Here is a 26,166-nt window from a genome sequence, read left to right on the forward strand (position 1 = left end):
GCAGCAACATCAGGCTTGTCTAAAGGACTGGGCCTTGAATTTAGATGGACTTGTACTTCCATTGTTAAATGTTTTATGTGTGCTTATTTCTTTTCCATCTCTTATAGAAAACACCTAGAGAGAAGAATATTTCTAAGAGTATCAAGAGTATTTTGGGGCCTTTATTTTCAATACACCGTGTCATTATTATAATGGAATTCCAGCAGCTAACAGTGAACTGTTGATGTAGTCTTTCTGCGTATTAAAGGTGTCTGACTTTGTTCTCATACGGTGGCGTAGACGGTTTCAGAAGTAGGTTTGTGTGTCACTGTCTGCCATCACTGGCACCTAAAGCTAACACATGCCGGTATGACGTCTAGTGTACTAGTAAACTTATAACCCTTAAGATTCCTCAGCTGTCAGAGAAGCATTAAGAAGCCGTCATGGTCTAAACACTGAGTTTGACATGGATTTGAATTATGAGGGCTGCATGTCATTAATTAATGTCGATCACAGCAATGATACTTGAGGAATGGAGTCACATTACTTGAAGAGGAGATGGATCGTCTCCAGTGCTTTTAACAGGAGAAGACTGACTGTGTCATGAAAAAATGCTTTAAAGCAGCGATACTCAGCCTTGGCTTATTCAGGACAATGACAAATGTATTTCTGCAAGTGCAACAATCCAAAGAAAAAGAGACTAAGATTGTAAGACAGTGTCAACATGCTGAAGTTTAGCCATCATCAACGTTAGTTTCATGTTACATAGACCAGTGGTTCTCAGCCTGGGGGTTGGGACCCCCTTGGTGGTCGCGACACACCGAGAGGGGGTCACCTTATCAGTGTCTTCTTACTGTTGAAAGTACTTATTTGTGTCACACCTTCTCCTGCCCAATCTTGCCATGGTGACTCACCACTTTTTGTCAATCTTGCACAATTTTTGCCCATTTTTGCCTCTTTACCCCAAATTTGCCACATTAACCAGTTTTCATTTCTTTCCCCACCAATTTTTGCATTCCTTTATCGGCATTCTTGACTCTTTAATCCCTTTTCACCATTTTTTCCACCCATTTCTTCAATTTTTAAGACATTATTGTCATTTTTAAACCCTTTCCATCAATTTTTTTTAGCTAATTGTTACACTTTTAACCCATTATTGCCACTATAACCGCCTTTCCATCACTTTTTACACCCACTTTTTTCAATTTCAACCACATTTTAAGGTTTGATAGGCCAATTTAACCCAATTCTGCCACTCTCTGCTTATTTTCCTGCACCAGTTAACTAATTGTAGCCAATTTGAACCAGCTTTCCCACATTTTAAATCCCATTTTCCTTCCTTTTCTGCACATTTTTGCCACTTTCAGACATATTTGTCACTTTTAAACCCTATCCACCACATTTTATGACCATTTCTGCTACTTTTAAAACTTCTTCTGCCATTTTTAACCTATTTAAGCAACCCATTTTAATTCTGTTTTAAAGAAAAAGGATATATATATTTAAGATGGCTCTATATTATGGCACAAATTAAAAAAATAAATCTGTTGCTTTGATAAGAGTGGTTATTATTCAGGTAAAAAAAAAAGGTTATCACAGATCAATTTTATAATGGACCATAATGTTGCTGACTTCCATGGGTCCCCAGTTGTCTGGGCCTCAGAAAGCTCGCAAAACAAACAAAAAATAATAATATTTGGTTGACACAGTCAACTTTGGCATTGATTGCGCTTCTCCATGCAGAAATCCCTTCCTGCCCCCCATCTTGAGTTCTCTGCTGTGACGTGTCTTCTGAAAATGACCTAAAGAAAAATCCTGGCAGTCACTACACTCATTTCTTACACAAAATGCAGAATTTACAGACTTTTACTCAAACTCAGACAGACTCAGACTCAGACATAAATTATACAACAATACAAATAAATACTAATGCATCAATTAAGCATTTATAGCTGTAACAACTCTCATAGAGGTAAAGTACTTCTTTTAGATAAATACCTCTATGGTTTGGTATTTGGTTTAAATCAGAAGGTGCTACATCAGCCAAACCAAAAAAGTTGGAGTGCAATAGAGTTTCCAATAGAACATGTTTGTTTCTGATATTCAGATCATTTTAAGAAATCAGCATTTATATCAAATGATGTTTACATCTAACAGAGCTGCAAACTGATTTATTGAGAACTGAAGAGTTTGTTTTTAAAATGATTAAATTATCACAAGTGCAGGAAAATTCCTGACACAAGAAAAAAACAAGATTCTATATTGAATAAATTGTCTCCATTTTCTTGTTAATTTGTTAAAATCCTGGGTAAAAGATGGCGGTTGAAATCTTGAAAAAAATATTTTTAGTCAAATCTTTACATTCATCCCAATATGGTGCTCTTTTTATGCCTTCGTGCCGGTGATAGGCGAGTCAAGTTTTCAGGTCCAACAGTCCGTCTTCTAAATGCCATATCCCAGTAAAGCTTTGACGGATTCATCAGACTCTGCACCAATGTTCACTTTGACCCGAGGATGACCTCCTGAGATTCTGGCAGTTGTAAGTCAAATCAAGGCCATGGTGCTCGTGCAAATCTCAAGATTGCTTTGAGGCACTTATGTTCACTCTCACCCAACAATATTTGAGGAGCATTTGGAGGTCAAAGGTCAGTGTATCCATGGTCAGCCCCTCTTCACTCCCACTGGTCTTCCACCATCCAGGCATTCAACTGGCAGGCGTTAGTTCTAGTTCTTCCACACAGTCGTTCTCCTGATCTCACTGATATTGCTGTAGTCGGTATCACTGCTAGCTCTCTTCATCTGGTACATTACTTTAGCTGCTTCATCAGACAGAGTCTGTAGGGTAAAAATATGAATGAGTGGAAGAGAAGTTATGATGGGAAACAGTTTATAATAATGACAGAAGGAAAGTTTAACAAGGAAGTTGTTCATCCATGTGAGATAAACCCTCTACAGGCTGGAGTGATTATTTCAAAATTCCCTTTAACTAACAGATAGATAACCTGAGATTCTGCTGTGATGTCGTCGCAGATTACTGTCATCGTGTCCATCCAGTTGCCGTAGATATTCTCCTCCTGCTGCATTGGCCTCTGCCTGCTATGGGACAGAAAGAATAAAAAAATGTGGTGAATGAAAGACCCAGTTTCAGGTCCCGACACAACCATAATCACATGACTGTCCATAGTAGCTTTGTTGATTTAATTAAACAAATGTTAGAAATTTCTTTGGTCATTATTTTGTGTTATATCCATTCAAAAAATCAACAGAGTCATACTAATAAGCAGGCAATTCAACACTGGCCCATTCTAATTCTGTACCTGTCTTACAAAACACGATAAAGTTCTCTCTGGGGTGCCCTCCCAGTGGACAAAACATGATAAAGTGTTTTCTAGGGTGCAATCACAGTGGAAAAATAACGACAAAGTGCCCTTTAGGTTGTCCTCCCAGTGGACAAATGATGATAAAGTGCTCTCTAGGGTGCTGTCCCAGTGAAAAAAAAAACATAATAAAGTGCTCTACTGGGCACTGTCCTAATGGACAAAACATGATTAAGTGCCCTATATGGTGCTGTCCCAGTGGGGAAAAAAAACATGATAAAGAGCCCACTAGGGTGCAATCCCTGTGGACAAAATATGATAATGTGCACCCCAGAGTACATAACATGATGCAGTTGCCCTCCTAGTGGCCATAACATGGGTAGTTCTCTTAACAGTAACCTCCCAGTTAATAAAACATGAAAATTTGCTCTCTGAGTTGTTGTCCCAGTGGTCAAATCCGGCGTAAGTGCCAAAATTCTGTCAAAGTCAGAAAAAAAATGTAAAAAGCACTTTCAAGGGTGCTGTCCAAGGTGACAAAACATGAAAAGTGCTCCCTAGGGTGCCCCCCCACCCCCCCAGTCAACAAAACCTGGAAAAAGTGTTGTTTGGTGTTGTTCCAGTGTGCAAAACCTGCATTAAGTGACCTCAAGGGCCCCTCCAGTGGCCAAACATGGCTAAAGAGGCCATCTCAATAGCAATAACAAGGATCAAGCGCTCTCTTGTTTGCCATCCAAGTTGACAAAACATGATAAAGTGCTCTCTAGGGTGCCCTCCTGGTAGAAAAAAACATTATTTTCTTTCTAGGGTGCTGTCCCTGTGGACAAATAATGAAAAAGTGCCCTTTAAAGTGCACAGGTTAAATGGTGGAAAAATGCAATAATGCTCCGAAAGCTCCTCAGTATGAAGTCATGCATAGCTAAAATGTTTACAGAGATGCACACAACCAGACAAACAGAACTGGTCTATCTCCTCATGATTTGACTAGCAAATCAAGGTATCCCAATGTGCCGTATAAAAAAAATAGTTATGAAGGAGTGCTTGTATCTGTACATGCTGACTCACACACATAAACACCATGTTATCTAAGATAAGATATTCCTTTTTATTAGTCCCACAAGGAGAAATTCCATCTAGACATTCTTGTATGATTGGTCATTATTTACTAAGGGTGTGACGAGACACTTATCTCACGAGACGAGACAAGATTTTACACTTTTTTTAAATTTTGGAGAAAAAAAATACATGGGTGGATAATATGTCCTTTATACACCTGAAAGCCATAATTACAAGGCATTCAGGTCTATTCAAAAATATTTGAATTAAGTACTGAGTAGGCTATTAATGCTTCCAAAGAGTATGTTTTGTCTAACTTTGACTCAAACTGTACATTTTAATGCTCTTCAAATCAAACCTTTCATTTTAACAGTCTACAAAATCTTTATTTTACTACACTATGCACTCATCGCTACAATTACAATAACTATTTTTAATATTACACTTAATTATATATAATAAAAGCATTTAGATTATTTTAAAAGTACTTAAAGCACCGTTTTCAACAGACTGAAATATAAAGAGCTGCTTCAGTAAAATCAAACTATTTCTCATTCTCTTTAAGGACATCCATATTTAAAACACTCAAAATAAATCTTTAAGTCAATAACACGTTGTAATTTAAAGAAATAGATTATTTTATCGTGTTGTGGTCTTTTTTTCTTACATGAGCTTTAACAGTGTTGGACACCATGCACAGATGAGCGTGTGTGTTAATGTGTGTGCGCTGGTGAGTGAGTGTGTGTCTCTGTCTGCTGTCATACCACAAACAGGGCGTGTTTAACTGAGTTTACCAGTGTAGTATGCAGACCCGTTGCGCTACACATGTTCAGCTTCTGACTGATCATACGCCCAGCCAACAGCTGATGGATGTGTGACCGACAGACGGTGAGTCAAGAAGGAGACATGACGAAGCCGTGACTCAAAGTTACAAAGTCACAAATAGCGGCACTACGAGCGAGTCTGCGCGCATACACGAACTAAATAAACGCTGTATTCTCCTCACAGAGACTGCACAGACTTTCACCAGCAGCATTTCATCAGTTCGCACCATTATGATGATGCATAGGCGGATCATGTACGGCCCAAGTAGCGCACACGGGGTGGGGGGGAGCATCTTAATGGATACCGGATCAGCTCCGTTTCCTCATTTGCTCTCTCAACAACTGTTTCAAAGTGTCCGGGGCATGTTTGTGATCTTTATAACTTCCAGTTTGGTGTTGTTTTCTGTAAGGAGAGCTGCTGCTCCAAGTGTCTGCGCAATATTGATCTCATGAGATTGATTTTTCCACGACGAGAAATCTCGTGGCGTTTTGATCTCGTCACACCCCTACTATTTACCCAAATATGTGATCAGATGGAGTACTGGTGTATGCTACAGAGCCATACCTGATTTGATTGAGAAGGTCTTGCTGTGCTTTAAGTTGTCTTTGTGCTTCCTGGACTTGACCCTCCATGGTTAGTCTGGCACAGAGCTGAGCACAGTGGACGCCGAGGACCGCCGTGTTAAGACTACCAGCGTCGACCCGCCTTTGAACAGACAAACACAGCAGAGCACATTTGCATCCCTTGAATTCCAACATTATATCTTTTGACAATATATTTTGTTTTTAACCCCTTTGAGCCTGCATAGTACATCATTTCATCATCATTTAAAAACATGTGCATGCTGCACAACAAATTAATCAAATGGAAATGGGCTACAGCCTTATATGAACCATTTATCCTACACCAAACATAACTTAATATGGTAATCTAAGGGCCACACATTTTTGCCACTAGCAATATGCTACCTTATGCTATATATAAAAAGAAAGGGTATTATGAAAGCTGAGACTCAGCTAAATCCAGGGATATTATCCTTATTGCTCTAGGTTTGTGTTTTTGCAGACTTTATTTGTGTGATTGTCTGTGAATACATCGTTTTTACCTGCAGGTGGTAACTGGTCGTTGCTCTGTGATGACTCTAGTGACCTTCTGTTGATCTCTGGTCTTGAAGCTCAGTTGTACTTGGAATGGAAGCGTGCTCTTCTGTAGAAAAGCTGTTAAAGTCACCATATCTTTATTAAAATGTTGTTTTACACAGCCGATTTGACTATGCTGCTGCAAGTTCAGGTGAACTTATGTTTATAAAAGGCATTATTTATTTGTATTGGAGCATGAATAAAGACTTACTCTCTATAAACTCTGGTTTTACAGCAAACTGAAAGGTCATCTCCAGTCCCTTAGTGACGTTCCCAATGTCTCTGACCAGTTTGTGATTCTTTTCATCCTCGTATGGAAAACAGCTACAGTGGAAAGATAAAGAAAGTGAAAAATCATACTGAGAACTATATTTTCAAGCTGTAAATGCAAATGAAAGGAGGAGATATGCATTCTTTTATAGATGACGAGTAATTTGACCCTTAATTCCTGATATATACAGCTCCAATTCCAAAAAAACTGGTCACCGTGCCATCCACAAATGCCAGAGCTCATTTAAAGTGGACTGAGGCAAAATGGAAAACTGTTCTGTGGTCACATGAATCAAATTTTTAAATTATTTTTGGAAACCATAGATGCCAAGTCCTTTGGACTAAAGAGGAGAGGGACCATCCAGCTTGTTATCAGCCCACAGTTCAGCTCTGAAGCCTGCATCTCTGATGGTATAGGGTTGCATTAGTGTCTATGGCGTGGTCAGCTTTCACATCTGGAAAGGTGCCATCAATGTTGAAGAGCATAGAGAAATTTTTGAGCAACATATGCTTCTATTCAGACAACGTCTCCTTGAGGGGAGGCCTTGATTATTTCAGCAGGACAATCATCAATCACAACAGCATGGCTTCACAGTAGAAGACCAAAGAAGACCCAGGACTATTGAGCAGCTAGAGCAGACCAGAATGGGACAACATTCCTCTCCTGAAACTCCAGCAACTGGTCTCCTCACTTCCCAGAAGATTAAAGACTGTTCTTAAAAGAAGAGAGGATGATACACAAAGGTAAACACTGCCCTGTCCCAACTTTTTTGAGATGTGTTGCCATCAAATTCCAAATGAGCTCATGTTTTTCATGAAATGGTAAAACGTCTCAGTTTCATTATCTAAAATGTTTTTTTCTGTTAAAATATGGGTTCATGAGATTTAAAAATCGTTGCATTCTGTTTTCATTTACATTTACGCAGTGTCCAAACTTTTTTGATATTGTGGCTGTCAGGTATTTTAACTCACATTCCTTCAGGAGCAAGCAGGGTCGCCGTGACTCCAGTTGCAAGGACGTTGTCGACAGAGGCTGAATGGATCTCCGTAGCAACCGTGCCAATGCTCACCATGTTCACCTGCTCAGACAACACTGGTTTTATTAGTCAGGTTTATCATTAACCCAGTGCTACTACAGTAACGCTCGCTGTGACGGTATTTGAATCTCACCCTTCCTCCGGTCGTGTCTGCAAGTCTCCCGATGTCAGCCAGACGACAATCAGTGCCTTCAAAAGTCATCACTGATATAATGACTCTTAGGGTAGAAAACAAGAGCATAGATTTAACTCTACTGGTTTTAATGCTTCATGTTGTTGGACTTTATGAAGACACCGACTCTGTTTGTGTTCTCACCCACTCTCCACAGCCTGCAGAGCCAGCTTTCTGTAGAAATACGGGACATGGGACGAGGAGGACAGGGAGGGATTCTGCTCTATTTCACCCAGTCCAATGTTGGCTCTGCCATCAGTGCACAAAACCACCTACAGGAAAAATAAAGAAACTCCATCAAACTCCATTCAGTGGTTCTCAAATGGTGAGGCAAGTCTAGGTGTGCCGTGGGAATTTGTACAACCAAACGTTATTACTACGACTTTATCGCAAGTACTGAAACAACCCTGGGAATGGGCCCTCCCCGACTGTGATTTGAGTGCATAAGTATTGGATTGGTAGCATTGGTGCTAGCATCCTGGCTAACAGTTACCTCATCTAGAGCTGAAAAGCATGGCAAGCTATTATTGTGTTGAATTGCAACTTTTAACCAAGCTGACATTTTTTTCTACTCATTTTAACCACTTGTTTGACAACTTCAACCCTTCTGCTGCTTTTTAGCATTTGTGCCACTTCTTATTACTACTTTTGACCCATTTTTGCCAATTTTGCCACCCTTTTGCCCATTTTCGCTATTGTTTGGACATTTTTTGCACCTTTATAATCCCTTTTAAACATTTTGACCACCTTATTGCAACCTTAACTCATGTTTGCCACTTTTCTGCCATTTGCAAACTATTTTCTCACCTTTTGGACACTTTCAACCATTTTTTGCCAATTTTCGCCCACTTTAGCCTTTGTGTGGCCACTTTCTTGCCCAAGTTTGCCCTTTGTTATCACTTTTAACCCTTTAAGGCCACTTGTTACCCATTCTTTCCATATTTTTGACACTAATAACATGTTTTTGCCTCTTTTAACCTATTTTTGGGCCACTTGTTGCCTATTTCTGCCCATTTTTACCTCTGCCAAGGAGGTTATGTGATCGGGTGTGATTGTTTGTTTGTTTGTTCATTTGTTTGTGAGTTGTTAGCAACATAACTCAAAAAGTCATGGACGGATTTCCATGAAATTTTCAGGAAATGTCACAAATGGCATAAGGAAGAACTGATTAGATTTTGGGACTGATCTGGATCACTGTCTAGATCCAGCAATTTTTTTAAAGGATTCTTTCCTTTTGGGAGATAGGGCTAATGGTGGAGGTCTGCACTGTTACCACTTTACACCAGGAGATGGTGGACATGGGTAACTTCAATCCCAGCAGCAGTTTTTGGAGTGTTTCTATTCAAAGTTTTGGAGTTTACTGAATTTGAAAGACGCACACACCCCAGTCGAGGAGACGAATGGGAGCATAACAGAGAGAAAGTGAGCGAATTGTAGCGAGAATACTCACAATGCTGGGAGGAATAGAGGATTATTCACCCTCTGCCATGACTTTCAGTTGTCCGGTGAGACCATGGGTGCGTCCGCCATGACAGTCCACGCGTAACAAAGCCAATGCTTTGTCTCGTCGTGTTTCCAACCCACTGGGGAGGGATTAATCTGCGAATTAGATTTTTGGAGTGATCCGGATCACCGTCTGGATCCAAGAATGTTTTTTAAGGATTCTTCACCATTGGGAGATAGGGCTGATGGCGGAGGTCTGTGCTTTCTGAGTGCTTGCCATTTATTGCCCAATTTTGCCATGTTTTTTCATCACTTTTAGCTCATTTTTGCAACCTTCCAGGCACCTTTTGCCAACTCAATGATTCCCCAGTTGGCTGGGCCTCAGAAAGCTCTCCCATTTCTTTCCCTTATGGGCCACCTTGACTGTAACATTATTCAAAAAGTCTATTTTTTATCGATATGAATATGACGTGCTGTGAGATTTTGGCTTGACCTTTGGTGTGCCTTGGGCGAAAAAAAGTTTGTTCTCTTGCAGACTGAAGATTTTCCTCCAGGATTTTTCTATAATTTACCACATTCATTTTACCCTCTACACTTACACGCCTGCTAGAACTGGCTGCTGAGAGGCACCCCCACAGCATGATGCTGCCACCACTCACAGTGGGGATAGTGTGTTCATGGTCATCAGACCAGTGAACTTCCTTCCAATTGATCATAGAGTCTCCCACGTGCTTTTTTGGTGAACTCTAGTCCAGATTTAGGAAGTTTCTTCAACAGTGTCTTCCTCTTCGCCACTCTCCAATAAAAGCTTGGACAGGTGAAGAACCTCGGCCAGAGAGTCTCCCATCTCAGCTGCTGAAGCTTGGAACTCCTTCAGAGTAGTCATAGGAGTCTTGGAAGCCTCTCTCACTAGTCTCCTTCTTGCACGCTCACTCACTTTGTGAGGATGGCCTGATGTAGACAGATTTACGCATGAGACATATTGCTAGCATTTCTTAAGTATGGATTTAATTGAACTCTGGGGGATGTTCAGAGCTTTCGATGTTTTTGTATCCATCCCTGACTTCTCCTTTTCAATAACTTTTTCTGAGTTGCTTGGAGTGTTCTTTTGTCTTCATGGTGTAATGGTAGCCAGGAATACTGATTAACCAGTGACTGGACCTTCCAGACATAGGAGTCTTTATACTACAATCACCTGAGGCACATTCACAGTGCTCAGGTGATCCCCATTCCACTAATTATTTTGACTATGATTGGTTTATGATAGATGTAAAGTTTAGATCTTAATTGAACTGTTTTCTAAAGTGAGGATAGAAGTGAAACCAAATGTGTGTACTCAAAGACTAGGCAAAAAGAAGTTGAATCAGGGAAATGTAAAAGTCCAGACTTTTGTACACTTTCTGATGTAACCTGTCTGTTCACTTCCTCACCTTTGACCCTGGGTACCTTGATGCCATGGCAACCGAGGCTAACGCTGCAGGACCAAGACATGTAGCTCCATGCTCCCTGAGACTTAGTGCGGAAATACATAAAAACAACAGTTCATTTTCTGCCATTTTTGCCCCTCAAAAAAAAAAAAAAAAACAGTTTTGATGATCACTCACTCCTTGACTCTCTGTAGAAGATGGCTGCAGGTCTCAGCGATACAATGTGGGATGCTGTAAGCAACACTCTGCTGCCATATATGGTCATAGTCGACCAACGCCCAATCCCTGAGAGTGAGGGGAGTACTGGTGCCGTCACCGTATATCACAACCTGTTGAAAGGAGATGGAGAGTATTAGGGGGTCCTTTGACTGTCAATCTCACAGTCAAACCCCTGCTACGAAACAACCATCACTCTACTGTAGACACATGGTGGTGTTCAGAGTCTGATTTACACTGATTTTCCTGTGTTATTTATAAGTAGATTGGCATATTTCTTTTTGTATAATAAGATATGTCACGGTGCTTTTAATTCTACTTTGTCTTGCTGCCCTGCACTTTGAAATTTCATGTTAAAGTGAAGGAACACCTCAGCTCATAGTGTCTATTTGACATTTGCTTATATTTATGGAACTAAGGGATTCTCAGTCACTAAAACTGGTTAAAAATCTTAGGTATGTGTGAGCATTTTCACTGTCTGAATGTTTGTGTTGCCTTGGTTTAAGCCTTCCAATTATTTGAGTATAGTCAAATGTGACCAGTCAGATTTGACTTTGTAAATGCTTGGTCTGGGGAACTCCCAGTCAGTATCATGGGTTTTTAAGTGTAGCAGCATGTCGGTTTGACTGCACCATGAGGAAAAGTTCAGTCGAAGCTCTTTTAATGGCACGTATTTTTTTCAAATCCAGAGATTCAATAAAAGATAGAAAGAAGAAACTAGATCTTGCCAACCTTACACTTCACATTGATTATTTCACTCGGTTTGTCCTTTAACTTTTAGATAAGTGCAACTTTATCCACCTACATCATCGTTGAACGTGACCAGAGCCACTCTCCTGTGTGGGGACTCCTGCAGCAGGGACGTTAGCGCCCTCTGGAGGGCGTCTTGCATACTCTGTGGAGGAAAAGCACCCAGAGAATCACATTTTAGCACCACTTCATGTTTACTTTAGGCATTCTTATGTGTAGCACGTGTACCTGTCAAAATCTCACCTCTAGTCTGGATATGTGTGCAATTGATCCACTGCTTTTTGTGACCTAAAATAGAAAATATGTCAACAGACATACCAGAACAGCCTCATTGCCAGATATATATGATGGCTATGACAGTAATGTAATAAATGCTAATTAAGAGAAAATTTGTAAACTGCAAATCATGTGGGTTTCTTGACAAAGTGGTCCTGACTGAAGTAGATTTTCAAAGTCTTCATGCCAGTGTTACTCAACAGTGCTCAGCCAAAGAGCCAAATTGTTGAAAAATGCATTTGCAAGAGCCACAACCTAAGTGGTGAAAAGTGGCAATTAAAATACGTGAAAAGTAGCAAAAATGGTAAAATAGCAGCAAACTCTGGGAGAAAAAGACAAAAAAAATGTGAAGAAAAAGTGGCAAAAATGGTCCCAAAGTGGCAAAAACATGGCAAAAAAATGATTGAAAAGTGACTAAAATGGACAAAAACAGCATCAAAGAGTGGCAAAATGGGTAATTAATGGCATTTAATTGCGAAGGGCAGTTTAAATGGGTGAGATGTGGCAAAAATAAAGGCAAAAGGGGGCAAACAGTTGCAAAAAGCAGGATAAAAATGTCATAAAAGGGTGAAAAGTGACAAAAAGAAGGGGCAAAAATGGGCTAAAAGCAGCAAACACTGGCAGAAAGTGGCCAAAATGGGTGGACAGGGACAAAAAATGAGATAAAGGTGGCAAAAATGGTCCTAAAGAAACAAAAATACGGCAAAAATGAGTGAAAAGTGACTATAATCGACGAAAACAGCATCAAAGAGTGGCAAAATGGGAAATATTTGGCATTTAATTGCCATGAGCAGCTTAAATGGGTGAGAAGTGAGAAAAATAAAGGCAAAATGGGACAAACAATTACAAAAAACAGGATAAAAGTGTCAATTAAGGGTGAAAAGTGACAAAAAGAAGGGGCAAAAATGAATTAAAAGCAGCAAACACTGGCAGAAAGTGGCCAAAATGGGTGGAGCGTGACCAAAAAAATGAGTTAAAGGTGGCAAAATGGTCCCAAAGTGACAAAAATGTGGCAAAAATGAGTGAAAAGTGACTAAAATGGACAAAAACAGCATCAAAGAATGACAAAATGGGAAATAAGTGGCATTTAATTGCAAAATGCAGCTTAAATGGGCGAGAAGTGGCAAAAAAGGGCCAAAAAATTGCAAAAGCAGGATAAGAGTGTCTTAAATTGGCTAAAAGTGACAAAAAGAAGTGGCAAAAATGGGCTAAAAGCAGTAAAAATGGAATAAAAGTAGCAAAAATTGCAAAAATTAAATAGAGGTTGACATTAAAGTCTGACAATTAAAGCCTACCGCGTAAGTGTACGAAACAAACTGATAAATGTGACTTGCAATGGATCATTTCTGAGGACAAATTTTCCTTTTTTAATGTTTCAAATTAAGACATAAAAGTGCCACAAATCATCACAAGAGAGCCACACGTTGAGGATCACTGCTCCATGCCGTCAACTGCCAAGGATAAGAGACATCATGTTTGGGTGGTTCGTACGCCACTCTAGTGAGGATATTCAAGGTCACTATTACCTCCAATTTTGTGAGCAAAGTACTTCAAGAATGCACCAAGGGATTTTTGTCAAATTTGGCACATATCTACACATGCACTTGTGGGTGAACCGATTTGATTTTAGGGCCCACATTATGAGTCACAGTGATCTTGTACCATATTGAAGCCTGATCCATCTCTGTACTTTCACTGCCCTGCAATAGTAGACCTCACAAGGGCACATAACCACCAGGGGGAGTTATCCAGCCTGTTGCACCAGCTGTTCCCTGTTATAGTGCAAACCTTAGCTGGTTTACAGTTATTGTACTCATCCTCTGTCTCTGCTTTCACACAGATGAACACACACCTCTGTAGTGACGCTCATGCTGCCAGAAATGTCCACGCAGAACACCACCAGTGTGTCCTCCAGGTTCTGGTAGTCATCGTCGCTCTCAGTGGACAGGTAAATGTCATCACTGTGCACACCTGCACGCTGACCTATGCACACTTTCTCCAGTCTGTCGTTTACACTGTTTTCACGCCCACAGAACTCACACACCCACACCTGAATGCAAAAAAGAGAAGTAAAGTCGAATTTACTTTTAGTTTTAGCGACCTTTCTCAACTCATATGAACCAAAATTTGAGGAAGAATAAACTTCTAACAATCTGAAGGTAAAATATAATTAATAGTTATAAGAAAGAGGAAAAAATTGAGCTTTTAGCCAAATCTAAGGCCCTACTTCCCTGCAAAAGATATTTAAAGGCAGCAAAAATGATCACTTACGTTCCTCTGTGTGCAACTCAAACATGACAAAGCAGCACTACATTTCCCACAAATCACCGGGGTTTGAAACGTCTCCATGCCTGAGGCTGTTTGAGACAAGGCAAGGCAAGTTTCTTAATTAAGCACCAGTCATGCAAACAGCTTTGCAGAGTTATAAACAGAGCATTAGGAACATAGAGAACATTATAAATGGGGTATTTGGTTAAACTGTATGCAGATGATGCTGTTATTTATTCTATGGAGCTGCTTTATGTTCTACAGCCCTGTCATTGACCAGTTTGTACACTGGTGTTAGGAATCTTATCAAAACAGGTATTTTTATGCATGTTTCTGTGCGTGGATGTACCTTGACTGATATCGACCAGTTTGCCGACACTGAGGGAGATAACATTGACGTTAGCCGCCAGCCTGCTCTCTCCTTCCTGCTTATCCCCTGTGAGTCATGACAGAAACATGAAAACTATATTTCTTTGGGACAGTCACAGGTGGTTACAAGAAGGAACTGAACCTCACCTCTGGGCGGGACAGGAGGAGGGAGGGAGAGAGGAGCGAGAGGGAGCTGAGGGGAGGGGAGAGGGGGGAGGGGCAAGGAGGTAGGACGAGGTTTTCTGAGGCGACGAGGAGGCAGAGGTGGAGGAACCGGACCTGAGAGAGAAAGAAAGATTGTAGATTGCAAAAAGTCAGATGGAAGCAGGTGTATTTATCTCATCTTTGTTTTGTTTTTTATCACACAGATGTCACTAACCAAAAAAATGACATTGGGGTGGTGGGGAATCATGGGAGTGATTCCCTGCTACTCCACCCTCCTGACCCTTATGAAAACAAACTCTGATTGGACATAGCAAAGTCAAACAGGGGGAGCTTTGGCAACAAAACGCACTGCCAGTATACCAGGAATAATCGTGGTCCATCCCGGACGAGCCCCCATGACAAATGGCAAATGGGGGCTTGTCTGCCCATGTTTATGCAGGGATTCTGGTACTTGCATATACATATAAATATATATATAAATTAATAGTAAAGTCATTATTTAAAGTTTTTTTTTCTCTGTGTGAGAGATGATAAAAGCTACTACTCTGGTTTCTTTACAATACTTCACTCATATCATATTTTTCATATGAATTAAAATTAAGTTCAACTGTTTCATAGGCAGGCAGCTACTTAGAGCCCCCTGGGCAGCATGGACCCCTGTGGGTGGAAAAACCTCAAACCACAGCAGTGGCCTAAAATGTGCAAAGTTTTCAGTAACAGTAGGAAACCCTACGGTGGCCCTGAAGGCCAATAGGAAATAAATATTTCAAAAGCGCAAAATATATTTCAGAAAACACAAAAACATTTCACAATACACAAATACATTTCACTGATCGCAAAATACATTTCACGAAACCGGAAAGGGTAGGACCATGGAGCTTGTTTGTGATTGGCTAAACCCAAGTCTGTCTGGCATCAGTCATTTATCATTTCCTGTTTACAATCTTATCGCAATAGCTGAGCCAACGCAAAATTTCAAGTGTGAATTGGGTGAACTTTGGAAATTAATGTTTTTGTCTGATTATTTGTGATCAGACTGACATGAAACAAGACAACATGATAAGATTTGATGAAATGCTAATGTACGAAATGATACAATACTAATTATGATATCATGATACAATACCAAACTATATGATACAATACTATACAATACCATTTGATATAATATGATAAGATACACATTTATGTTACAATATGAAACAATATAATATGGTATGATACATACGACATGATACAAAATGAAATGAAATGATATGATGCCATACAATATGATATGTTGCTACCCTACAGAATGATACAGTCTCAAAAAAATAAAATAAAACAAAAATAAAAAGAATCTGTTGATTTTTGTGCAAAAAAAAATTGACATTTAGAAAAAAAAAACAACAACAAAAAAACATTTTTTTTTTTTTTTAAAGATTATAAAGTTGTATGTTCACAGAACATTAAATCCAGAATTTCTGGGTATAAAAAGACTGAAATATATATATTTTAAAAAAACTTGTAATTTCCAAGTAAAAATGCTTAAATATAAACATCAAACTAAGAGATTCAAAACCTAAAATTTAAAACAGTAAAAAGTAAAAAGAAATACAAGAAAGCTAAAAAAAAACAGTGGTTGTATTTTTGACTTTATGTCCCAAAAATTCTACATTTTGGTTCAAGTACATTTTCAACTTTTAGAGTGAAAAAATCATTTTTTTCCTTGTGATGGTCACATATTATGCAAAATCACTTTTTTCAGGCTTTTCTAACATAAATATGTGCCCCTGGCCTGTCCACAATCCCCTCAAATACCAGAAAAATCCTTTCCCATCCTCCCTGTCCTTCTCCACCTTCCAGAAAATGTGTGCTGAAACAAGCCAGTCTCAGATTTTCCCCTCATTATCTCATGTGGGGAGTTCGCCCTCCCCCTGAGAGGAGCAGCATCCATAAGCTCAATAATACCCAACTGCAGCCGCGAGTACCGTACAAACCACGCCCCCTACAAACCACACCCCCTACAAAACACACACCCCACAAAACACACCCACTTGTGCTATTTGCTTAGTTTAAGGTGAACTCAGACTAGTTTAGATAGGCCTTAATTACCTTTAGGTAAGGTTAACATTTTAATTTCTACTGGTTAGATTTAGGGGTACATCATTGGGGTAGGTGTATATTTAATTAATCAGCTTCCTGGGATTAGGTTTAGCATTTAAATTCCACTGGTTAGGGTTAGAATTAATTTATTGTATGGATCGATGGGATATGTTTTGTACGGAGCGTGGTTTGTAGCGGCTGCGGCTGCAGCTAGACCCTTCTCATTAAGCTGCATCCATTTCCTGATAGGGGCGTGGTCAGGGGGCGGAGTCAGACAGCTCAGTAACATTTAAAGCCACAGCTCGTCCTGAGCAGGGCTGAACCAGGAGGGCTTTAGACATTCAACAATCCAATACTGCAGTGTTTTTTCAGACACAAACTTCACAGGCATGTTTTGTCTTGATTAGAGTTTTTTCTTAAAAATAAACAGATCCTCTTCTTGATTATAAACCATCATAATGATGGATAGTTTATACATAGATATTTTTTCAAGAACAAATATATGTAGGTCTATTATGTTGGGATCTTTTTCAATCAAACTGATGTTTATTTTTTTCCAGTTGGGGTCTTGTGGAGGTTTAGCTTTTCTCTGATATAAGTTGGGGAGCCTTAAGGAAAAAAGGTTGGGAACCACCGCAGTACACTACAATATGAACTGAAACCATACCTATCATGCCATGCTACCCCATTATATGAAAAAATACAGTACCTACAATACAGTATGATACAATATGTTAGAGTACCTACAATACAAAACAAAAGGGAGGGTGATAATACTATACTATATGATACAATATGAAACAAAACTGTGCGGTAGCAAAACTATTACACGATACAACTCGTCCGGCATAAAATCTCACAATGCTGTATGATACATTTGAATGTCTTGAATTTAAAATTTGTCTCCACTTTGAAAACACTTAAAAAATCATTTTTTATAGTCTGTATGACATGTATTATCATAGTTTGTATTTTGACTGTTAGTGTAAGTCTGTGTGGTTGTTTCTGCTCAACAACAGGAAAGGTAGACGAACCGCATGGAGGGCTGTGTTTAGTAGTTTATATATTAGTACTATGAGTGAAGTTTACAACCGTCATTAGCTTTAAAATAGCAGTCATGAATGTCGGACATTCAGAGACACGCTCCTTTGTTGAATTTTTTCTTTATCTTAATACCATGATGGTGAGGAACGCCGCCTCGCTGTTGAAGATTCCTGAGGGCCCGTCAGACCCAAGAACCTCTGTTGTAGTTTATGTACTTAAATGAGTCCCTTATTCCACTGTGTTCATACATCTATGTTTGTGTTTCTCTTTCTTTTGCAGTTGCAGAGCATGCCTCCCCCACCCCCACCCACTCTGATAGATTACTGCTCAGTTTGTTTTCCTGTTATTTCGCAGCTATACTCTGGAGGATTTGATTAACATGAAGTGGAAAAAAAAACAGCAGATTAGTTCTATTAAAGTTTACATGTTGGTGCACATGTTTGAAAGAAGGACGATGAGTTGCTAACTAAAAAGATCCTCTGAAGCAACAGTTAAATAAAAATGGATTGGTCATGTTTGAGGCTACATGAGAGGAATGGGCCTGCTTCCTGGTTCATTTATTCTCATTTTCACTGTATCACTCATTAACAATAGTCACAGGAAATACTTTTATTTTTCTCCAGAATATTTTTATGACATGTTGGTTTGAAAAAAAAAAAAAAAAAGCAGCTCAAGTATCTTAAAAGAGGCACGAAAGACAAATAATACAGACGTTTACTTAAAGAAGGATTTTCAAAATAAAAGTTTCCTAATGCGTTACAATCAGAGATGTCTCGCTGATAAAAACAGGCAAAACACACAAACTTAATCAGAAAAAAACAACTTTTAATCAATAAAAGCAATGGGAATTTTAAATTTGAGTACTCAGAGGTATTTTTCAGATGTTAAAGAAGCTGAATAGACAAAATAAAGGTCAGCGAGTAAGAGATTTAGCCCCACAAATCTTCAAATAAAAATTTTAGAATCATTGAACTCACCTTCTCCATCTGGACTCCAGTTACAAACGACATGACTGCAGGCAAACTCCATCTGAAAATGACAAAAAAAGATGAAAAAATGAACTAAAACAAAGGAAAAAGAACATTTATTATCGACGGCATAAAGAGAGAAATGTGAAAAAGGATGCAGAAATGACAAATCAGCAGTATGAAATTTCAGCTTCCCGGCATTGCCTGTACGCTGCTGCCAGAGTAACCAAAGCCTCAGTCTGGTTATTTTTCTAGTTAACAGGTGGGCGAGTAAAACCGAGACACTTCCTGTGTGAATAACTGTCAGGGAAAAGACAAAAACAGGCTTCATTATAGGCTGATATGGATTCTTCAGAACAATACAAACCATGTTTGTACAGTCGTATATTAAACAAATGCATGGCATGACTCTCAGGTTATCAGGACAGAAGATTAACAGCATTAAATTCTGATCTGATAGTGATAAGTTTCTGCTTACGTCCATGTTTTAATTTAGTCTGAGCAGAAAAACCAGACTATTATATAACCGGTATTTAAAGAGGAAAATAGCTCCTTCAATTAAATACATTTAGATGAATATAATCCAGAAATTCTGAAATTTAACAGTAACAGTGATGAGCATTTTTTCATAAAAGCTTTGGTTTCTATCTGAAATGTTCACCGTCTATATGCGGGCCAGTGAGGTTCTGATTTTCATCAGTCTAAATTCTTGAACAGTGCACCGTGTTTGCAGCTTGTCTTCATACATGTCAGTCAGTGTTGTTGCCGAGGCTGCTGCTGTTCCTGGGGCCCAGTCGGCACAGCTTCTAGATCAATGATCATCAACTGGCGGCCGGGGGGCCACATCAGGCCCCCCAAAGCTTCCTGTCCGGCCCCCGAAAGATCGTTAAATTCAGAAAAGGAGGAAAAGAAGATTTTAAGAGAATCTTTTGGCTTTACAAGTCTGCAGCTGTTGGGAGTGCAGATGGTCGAGTGGTTTTGGGCGCTACCCATGTGTGCGGGCAGCCTGGGTTTGAATCTGGCCTGTGGCATTTTACCACATGTCTCTCCCCCCTCTTTTCCCTCTGTCCAAATCCACTGTCCTTCCTCTGTCAAATAAAGGCATGAAAAAGCCCAAAAATAATCTTTAAAAGTCTGCAGCTGTTAAATCCATCCCACAAAAAAATAACATTGAAATAGTTTTAGAATTACTTAATATTTGATCTGGTCTTTTTTTTCAGAGATTTACTGTCATTATTAGTGAGTGTTTTAAAAAGGGTTAAGGTTGGCAGAAGTTCTGCAAAAATGACCAGATAAAGTGGTGAAAAGAGGTTAAATGTGGCAAAAAATGGTAAAAGAGGAAAAAAAGGCACAAAAGGTACCAAAAATTGGTTACAAATGACAAAAAAAGTAGTGCAAGAAAGTAATGAAAAGGGGTTAAAAAGTGGAAAAATTGATAAAAGAGTGGTAAAAAAGGGATAAAACATGCTGGGAAAGTGGTTTAAAGGGGGTTAAAATCTTTCAAAAATTGTATTAAAGAGGTAACAATGAGCAAAAAGTATCAACAAGGGTTAAAAGTGGGTAAATTATTTTAAAAGTTGCATAAAATGTTTTGAAAAGAAATGAAAATGGGTTAAAAGTGGCAAAAAAAGTGGCAAAACTTGGATAAAAGAGTGGCACAAAGGGGGTAAAATATGCAAGAAAATTGTTTTAAATTTGGTTAATGTCTTTCAAAATTTGTGTAAAAGAGGCAACAATGGGCAAAAGTATCAACAATGGGTTAAAAGTGGCAAAAATTGGTTTAAAAGTTGCAAAAAATGTTGAAAAAAGTGATAAAAAGGGGTTGAAAAAGTGAAAAAAAATTGATAGGAGTATCACAAAGGGGATAAAATATGCAGGAAAAGTGTTTTAAATTGGGCTAAAAAAACTTTCAAAAATTGGGTTAAAGAGGCAAAAAGTATCAACAGTGGGTTAAAAGTGGGAAAAATTCATTTTAAAGTTGCAAAATTTGATGAAAAAATGTAATAAAAAGTGGGAAAAATTCATTTTAAAGTTGCAAAATTTGATGAAAAAATGTAATAAAAAGTGGCAAAAATTGATAAGAGTGTCAAAAGGGGATAAAACATGCATGAAAAGTGGTTTAAATGGGATTAAAATCTTTCAAAAGTTGTGTTAAAGAGGCAAAAGGGGGCAAAACATATCAAAAAATAGTTAAAATTAGGAAAAATTGGTTAATATTGGGGCTAAATGACAGCTGGGGAGGGCCCATTCTCTGTGATTTTCAGGGGTCCAGCCTATTCTGTTGTCAGGCCTTTCTCCTTGTGGCCTGCTGCGTTATAGATAATGGAGATAGATCTCACTGGTAATGACTAAAATAATATAAAACATTCCTTGAATTTTTGTGTATTTGAATTCCGGCCCCCAGAGTTTCTGTTGAGACTAAATCCGGCCCTTGTGCAGATGTACTTGATGACCCCTCCTCTAGATGCTGTTTATATAGAGTCTAACCCCACACAGGGTCTCTGGAGCTCAGTCAGAGTGACCCTCTGGTTCTCCGCCACCTCTCTTACTGAGGCCTTTCTCCCACTAGCACTCAGTTTGGCCGGATGAGCTCTTGGAAGAGTCCTGGTCGTGCCGAACTTCTTCCACTTATGGAGGCAGCTGCGCTCTAGGACAGTGGGTCTCAACTGGTTGAGTCACGGGACCCACCATCAACTCCTCCAGGAGAATCTTTTTGGTCAGTCAGACGTATTTGATAAAAAATTGTAGAGCTTGGGCCTAAGACAGTACAAAAGGTGCAACAAAAACAATGAAACAGGACAAAAATACATGTTTTACAGAGTTGCATAGACAATTTTGCACCTTGTTTTGTCCCAGGCACACATCTGCGTCCCACTGTTAAGAGCCTCGTGACCCACCAGCTGAGAACCAGGGAACCTTCAGTGCAGCAGATTTTTCGTGACATTTCAGTTTTTACTTTTCATAAATTTGCAAACATTTCTAAAATTCTGTTTATACTTTGTCATGATAGGGTACTGAGTGTAGATGAATGAGAATTGAAAGTTTTTTTAGAGTAGCATCACGATGCAACATAACAAAACAGAAAAAGTGAAGGAGGTCTGGATACTTTCTGACTGTGATGTTTGGTTTTCTCTTTGCATGATAGTCCTAACTTTCATTTGTAGACACAGCGGCGTAATGTGTTAACTGACAGAGAGTTCTCCTGGTTCTCTCAGTCTTTTGATGATGATACAGACTGTAGATGGTGAAATCTGTAAATTCCTTGTTATTTCTCACAGAGGAATATTGTTCACAAACTGTCGGGCTTTTTGACCACACAAGTGGAGAACTTAAGGCCAGGATTTCCCAAACTTTTCAGCCTGTGATCCCTAAAGAACAGCCTCATAATGGAACTATTCATGGATCAAGTGTGTATTATTGTGTTTTATAGTTCAAAATACTTATTTTGACACTTTTTAAGCACTTTTCATAATTTCCTGCCAATCTTTGCCACTGTACTCTTAAGCAATTTTGCCTTTATAAGCCATTTTTTTCTACTCTTAAATGTTTGTTTTTTTTTGCAACTTTAGAGCTACTTTTTACAACTTTCTGCTATTTTTCCTTTGCTAACTCACTTTTGCAGCTCTTATTCCAATTTTGCCTAATTTGACCCAATCCTGCATCTTTAAAACCAACTTCTGCAACTTTTTTACCATTTTCTGCAACTTTTTTACCATTTTCACTATTTTTCCATTCTATGTTGCCCTTCCTTGCCCATTTTTGCAGATGTTATTCCTTTTCTTTTATTTATTTATTTATCTATTTGCCTTTTTTAACCCATTCGAGTCTCTTATAACCTTTTCTGCCGGTGTCACCAGTTTGGCCATTTTTTTTTTTTTTTTTTTACCATTTTAAACCCCTTTTCAGTTTTCAGACGGTTACAACTGTTGCAACCGTCCCCATGCTACTTAGGCTAGTCACATCAAAACAGACCACACAGCAGTATTTTTGAAGATTTTTAGTTCAAAACAGGCACAAATAATATATTTCACTGCTCATGAGGAACAGAACAGGCAGTCATATTATAAGTCAATGAGAAACTAATGCTAATGATAAACAAAATAATTCCCCAGAAAACTTGTTGAGCAAAAATGAACAATTATTGTTGTATCTGTTGTGCTATGGGACTAACTAGCCACATAAAGTTTCCTGTGAAAACAGGAGAAAAGTCTGTTTATTTATTGTCATATAGAGAATAAATCATCTAAATGTAGAACTTGTATTTTGTTCACTAAAAACATTTTTAATACATTTTTTTTGTATTGCAAATTATTCTATTCTTTTTGTCCCGCACTGAAATATTGAGTTTTTATAGCTTCGGTAACATCTGCACATTGACTCTAGGTAATGTTTTACACAAAACAACACTTATTAAATATATTATACTTTAATAATGTAGGAATACTGTGCTTATTGAGACAAAAAGCAGAAGTTTATTAGTGAAATTTAATGTTTTTTTAATATGTTGCAACTGTCCCCAAACCTGGGGTCAGTTGCAACATCTGAATTCCTCTATTCAAATAAATATTGTGACTGACATGTCATACGTAGCCATCTTTACATGGTATGGGTAATTAGCAGACACGTGTAAGTTTAATATGTAAAGATTTGGTGTGCCTAGTCCAAATAGTCTCTGAGTAACTGAGAGTAATGTCAAAAGTGTTGCAACTGTCCCCAGTCTCCCCTACACATAGATTACAATTAAGCACATATCTCAATAACTGGCTTTATTTTATATTAAACTAATTTTAAGGGTGTGTTTTATAGAAATTGATAAAATATACCACTTGAAATTATTCTAAGTTTCTCTGTGTTTTTTTAAGCATCCTGCGACCCCCCTTTAGTGTGACAACCCCACTGGGATCCTGACACTAACTCTGGAAACCGCTGCCATAAGCTATCGTCTATTGCAGTGGTTCCTACTCTTTTTTCCTATGAGACCCCCCTTACTTGTATCGTAGAAGAGCTGAGAACCTAAAGCACTGATCATCAACTGGCGGCCTGGGGGCCATATCAGGCCCCCCAAAGCTTTCTGTCCGGCCCCCGAAAGATCGTTAAATTCATAAAAGGAGGAAAAGAAGATGTTGGCTGTTAAATCCACCCCAAAAATGATTAATATTGAAATAGTTTTAGAATGACTTAACATCTGATCGTTCTTTATAGAAATTTACTTGCCAGCCATTATTAGTAAAAAAAAACAAAACAAAACAAAACAAAAAACATGTTTTAAATAGGGTTAAAGTTGGCAGAAATGTTGCAAAATGGAAAAGGGTTAAATAATTGAAACAATTGGGTTAAACTATCAAAAAGGGCAGAAATATAGCAAATACAGCCTGGCACAGTAGTGAAAAAGCTTTTAAGAGAGGCACACAGGGGCAATAATTATCAAGTGTGTTGCAAAAGAGGGTTTAAAGAGTGGTAAAATGGGTGAAAAGTGGAAAAAAGTTGGTTTAAAAGTGGCAAAAAAAGTACTGAAAAGGGGTTAGAAAGTGGAAAAAATTGATAAAAGAGTGGCACAAAGGGGATAAAACATGCAGGAAAAGTACTTCCAAAGGCATTAAAGAATGTCAAAAAAAGGGCTTAAAAGTCAAAAATGAGTTAAAATGAGAGTTTCTGCCGAGACTAAATTCGGCCCCTGTGTAAATGTACTTGATGACCCCTGACCTAAAGGATCCACACAAACAAAAGGTGATACATGGATGTCAAAAATTAACATCAAATTTAAACTTTTTCATTGTTCAAATCTGTCAGGTTTTCTTATCATGAGACCTTTGAGTGAACTATTCAGAAGTGTTTTATTATGCGCCCCCCCAAAGGGGGTCCCGGACCCCGGGTTGGGAACCAGTGGTCTATTGTGAACTACTGAGCCTTCCAGGAGTGCCCCTAGTGTCATCTGTGACCAATTCACCTTCTTACCTGTGGAAGGTTACAGTATTTTTAACAATCCAAATTAATATTCCAGTCTTTTCTTGCCCCTGTCCCAACTTTTTAGGAATGTATTGCAAGGCCTCAAACTCAAAATGTGTGTGTATTTCCAAACCATGATCAGGTTAATCACTGTAAACTTATAGTATCTTGTCTTTGTGCTGTATTTTATTGAATATTTGTTAAAATAGATTTAAAAAAATAACTGTGTTCTGTTTTATTTACGTTCTACACAATGTCCCAACTTTTCTGGAGTCTAAAAAAAGAACAAAAAGGGGAAAAAAGAGCCTATCATGACCAGCATGAATCAAATTGATGCAAACCTATTATAATGTGCATTATTTTTAATTATTTCCAAATAAAAATTTAAAAATACTATAAAAATCTGTACAAAAAGTCCTTTGTAGAAACTTCCCAGTATTTTTAATTTTTTTTTTTAGTCAAGTCTAATTCTAGTGACAGTAAAAAATGTGTGATACCATATTCAGATTGCTTAGAATACTTTACGTCTCTAAAACTCACCTGTGCTTTTACGTCATTGGCTTTCTCAATTACATGCTTTGGTTTTGTCCTACTGACCTTATGATGTCAGACACAATAAACCAAATGGTCAAAGTACTTTTTCTCACAAAGCTATGAATCACAAACTAAACTAACTGATCCGCTGTGTTCAGTATCGATCAGCTTTCAGAGTTTTAAGAAAAAGTAAACCATAAACATTGGACTCCATACCTCGGTGTCAAAGCTGGTATTTCTCTGTAAATCACTCATTCGTAAAGACTCATTAAAACAAAGAGAGTTACCTTTGTCGTGCTCTGCGTACAGCTGTGCTGCCAAAACTGAAAGCAAGTGTTGGTATCACAGCAGGTTTCCTATCAGAATGAGCGTGTAGGCGTGCCAGAGTCTGACAAACAACAGCGCTGCGCTCAAGTGCCAGGAAGTCGTTCATGGGTTGATAGTCAGAGACACAGAAGAGAAGAAGGGCTGGAAGAGAGAAGAAAGAGATGTTTATCTTACGGCTGTTTTAATCTTTCACAAAGAGAGAAAAACACATGACAAGGAAATACATGTGTGAGTGTGCTGACTGTGAAAAACCACAAGCTTGAACTTCAGAAACCATCTGTCAAAGCATATTTGCCTACTTTATATCTGAAAATACATAACATGAGGCACATTTATTTGACAAGTGCAGAAAAGTGTCTTAACTGAAGATATAAACCACTAAAAAAAAAGGCTAAGCTGTTTATAATGATCTGCTAATACAGATGGCAGGACTAGGGATGACCTGGTTTAATGGTTGGTCAGTCTACTTAGCTTTGCAGTAACTGAGGCCTCCTCTAGATGGCAGTGTAACCTGATAAAAGAAGCACAAAAGTCATCCTTATTCAGCGTTTTTACT

General features: G+C 38.6%; 1 protein-coding gene across 1 annotated transcript; it reads right to left on the reverse strand.

Moving 5' to 3' along the window:
* Positions 1 to 1,844: 1,844 nt before the first annotated feature.
* si:dkey-9k7.3 (circularly permutated Ras protein 1) lies at positions 1,845 to 25,595 on the reverse strand. The gene is made up of 18 exons (XM_041779854.1): positions 25,571 to 25,595; positions 18,813 to 18,864; positions 14,689 to 14,820; positions 14,522 to 14,608; positions 14,176 to 14,261; positions 13,757 to 13,954; positions 11,872 to 11,916; positions 11,684 to 11,773; positions 10,840 to 10,991; positions 10,666 to 10,747; positions 7,937 to 8,064; positions 7,754 to 7,838; positions 7,556 to 7,662; positions 6,525 to 6,637; positions 6,280 to 6,391; positions 5,739 to 5,879; positions 2,982 to 3,075; positions 1,845 to 2,814 (listed from the first exon to the last, which is right to left on the reverse strand). Exons 2-18 carry the CDS (start codon positions 18,862 to 18,864, stop codon positions 2,704 to 2,706), a joined length of 1,815 nt encoding a protein of 604 aa, XP_041635788.1. The 5' UTR covers positions 25,571 to 25,595; the 3' UTR covers positions 1,845 to 2,703.
* Positions 25,596 to 26,166: the final 571 nt, after the last annotated feature.

This window comes from Cheilinus undulatus, linkage group 22 (genome assembly GCF_018320785.1).
Source record: "Cheilinus undulatus linkage group 22, ASM1832078v1, whole genome shotgun sequence".
Classification (NCBI taxonomy): domain Eukaryota; kingdom Metazoa; phylum Chordata; class Actinopteri; order Labriformes; family Labridae; genus Cheilinus; species Cheilinus undulatus.

Excerpts from the sequence above, each read along its gene's own strand:
- si:dkey-9k7.3 (XM_041779854.1), bottom strand. The coding sequence starts at position 18,864 with ATGGAGTTTGCCTGCAGTCATGTCGTTTGTAACTGGAGTCCAGATGGA. Across the intron at positions 14,609-14,688 it reads TCCTCCTGTCCCGCCCAGAG|GGGATAAGCAGGAAGGAGAG; the intron begins GTGAGGTTCAGT and ends CATGACTCACAG. Across the intron at positions 7,663-7,753 it reads CAGACACGACCGGAGGAAGG|GTGAACATGGTGAGCATTGG; the intron begins GTGAGATTCAAA and ends TTGTCTGAGCAG.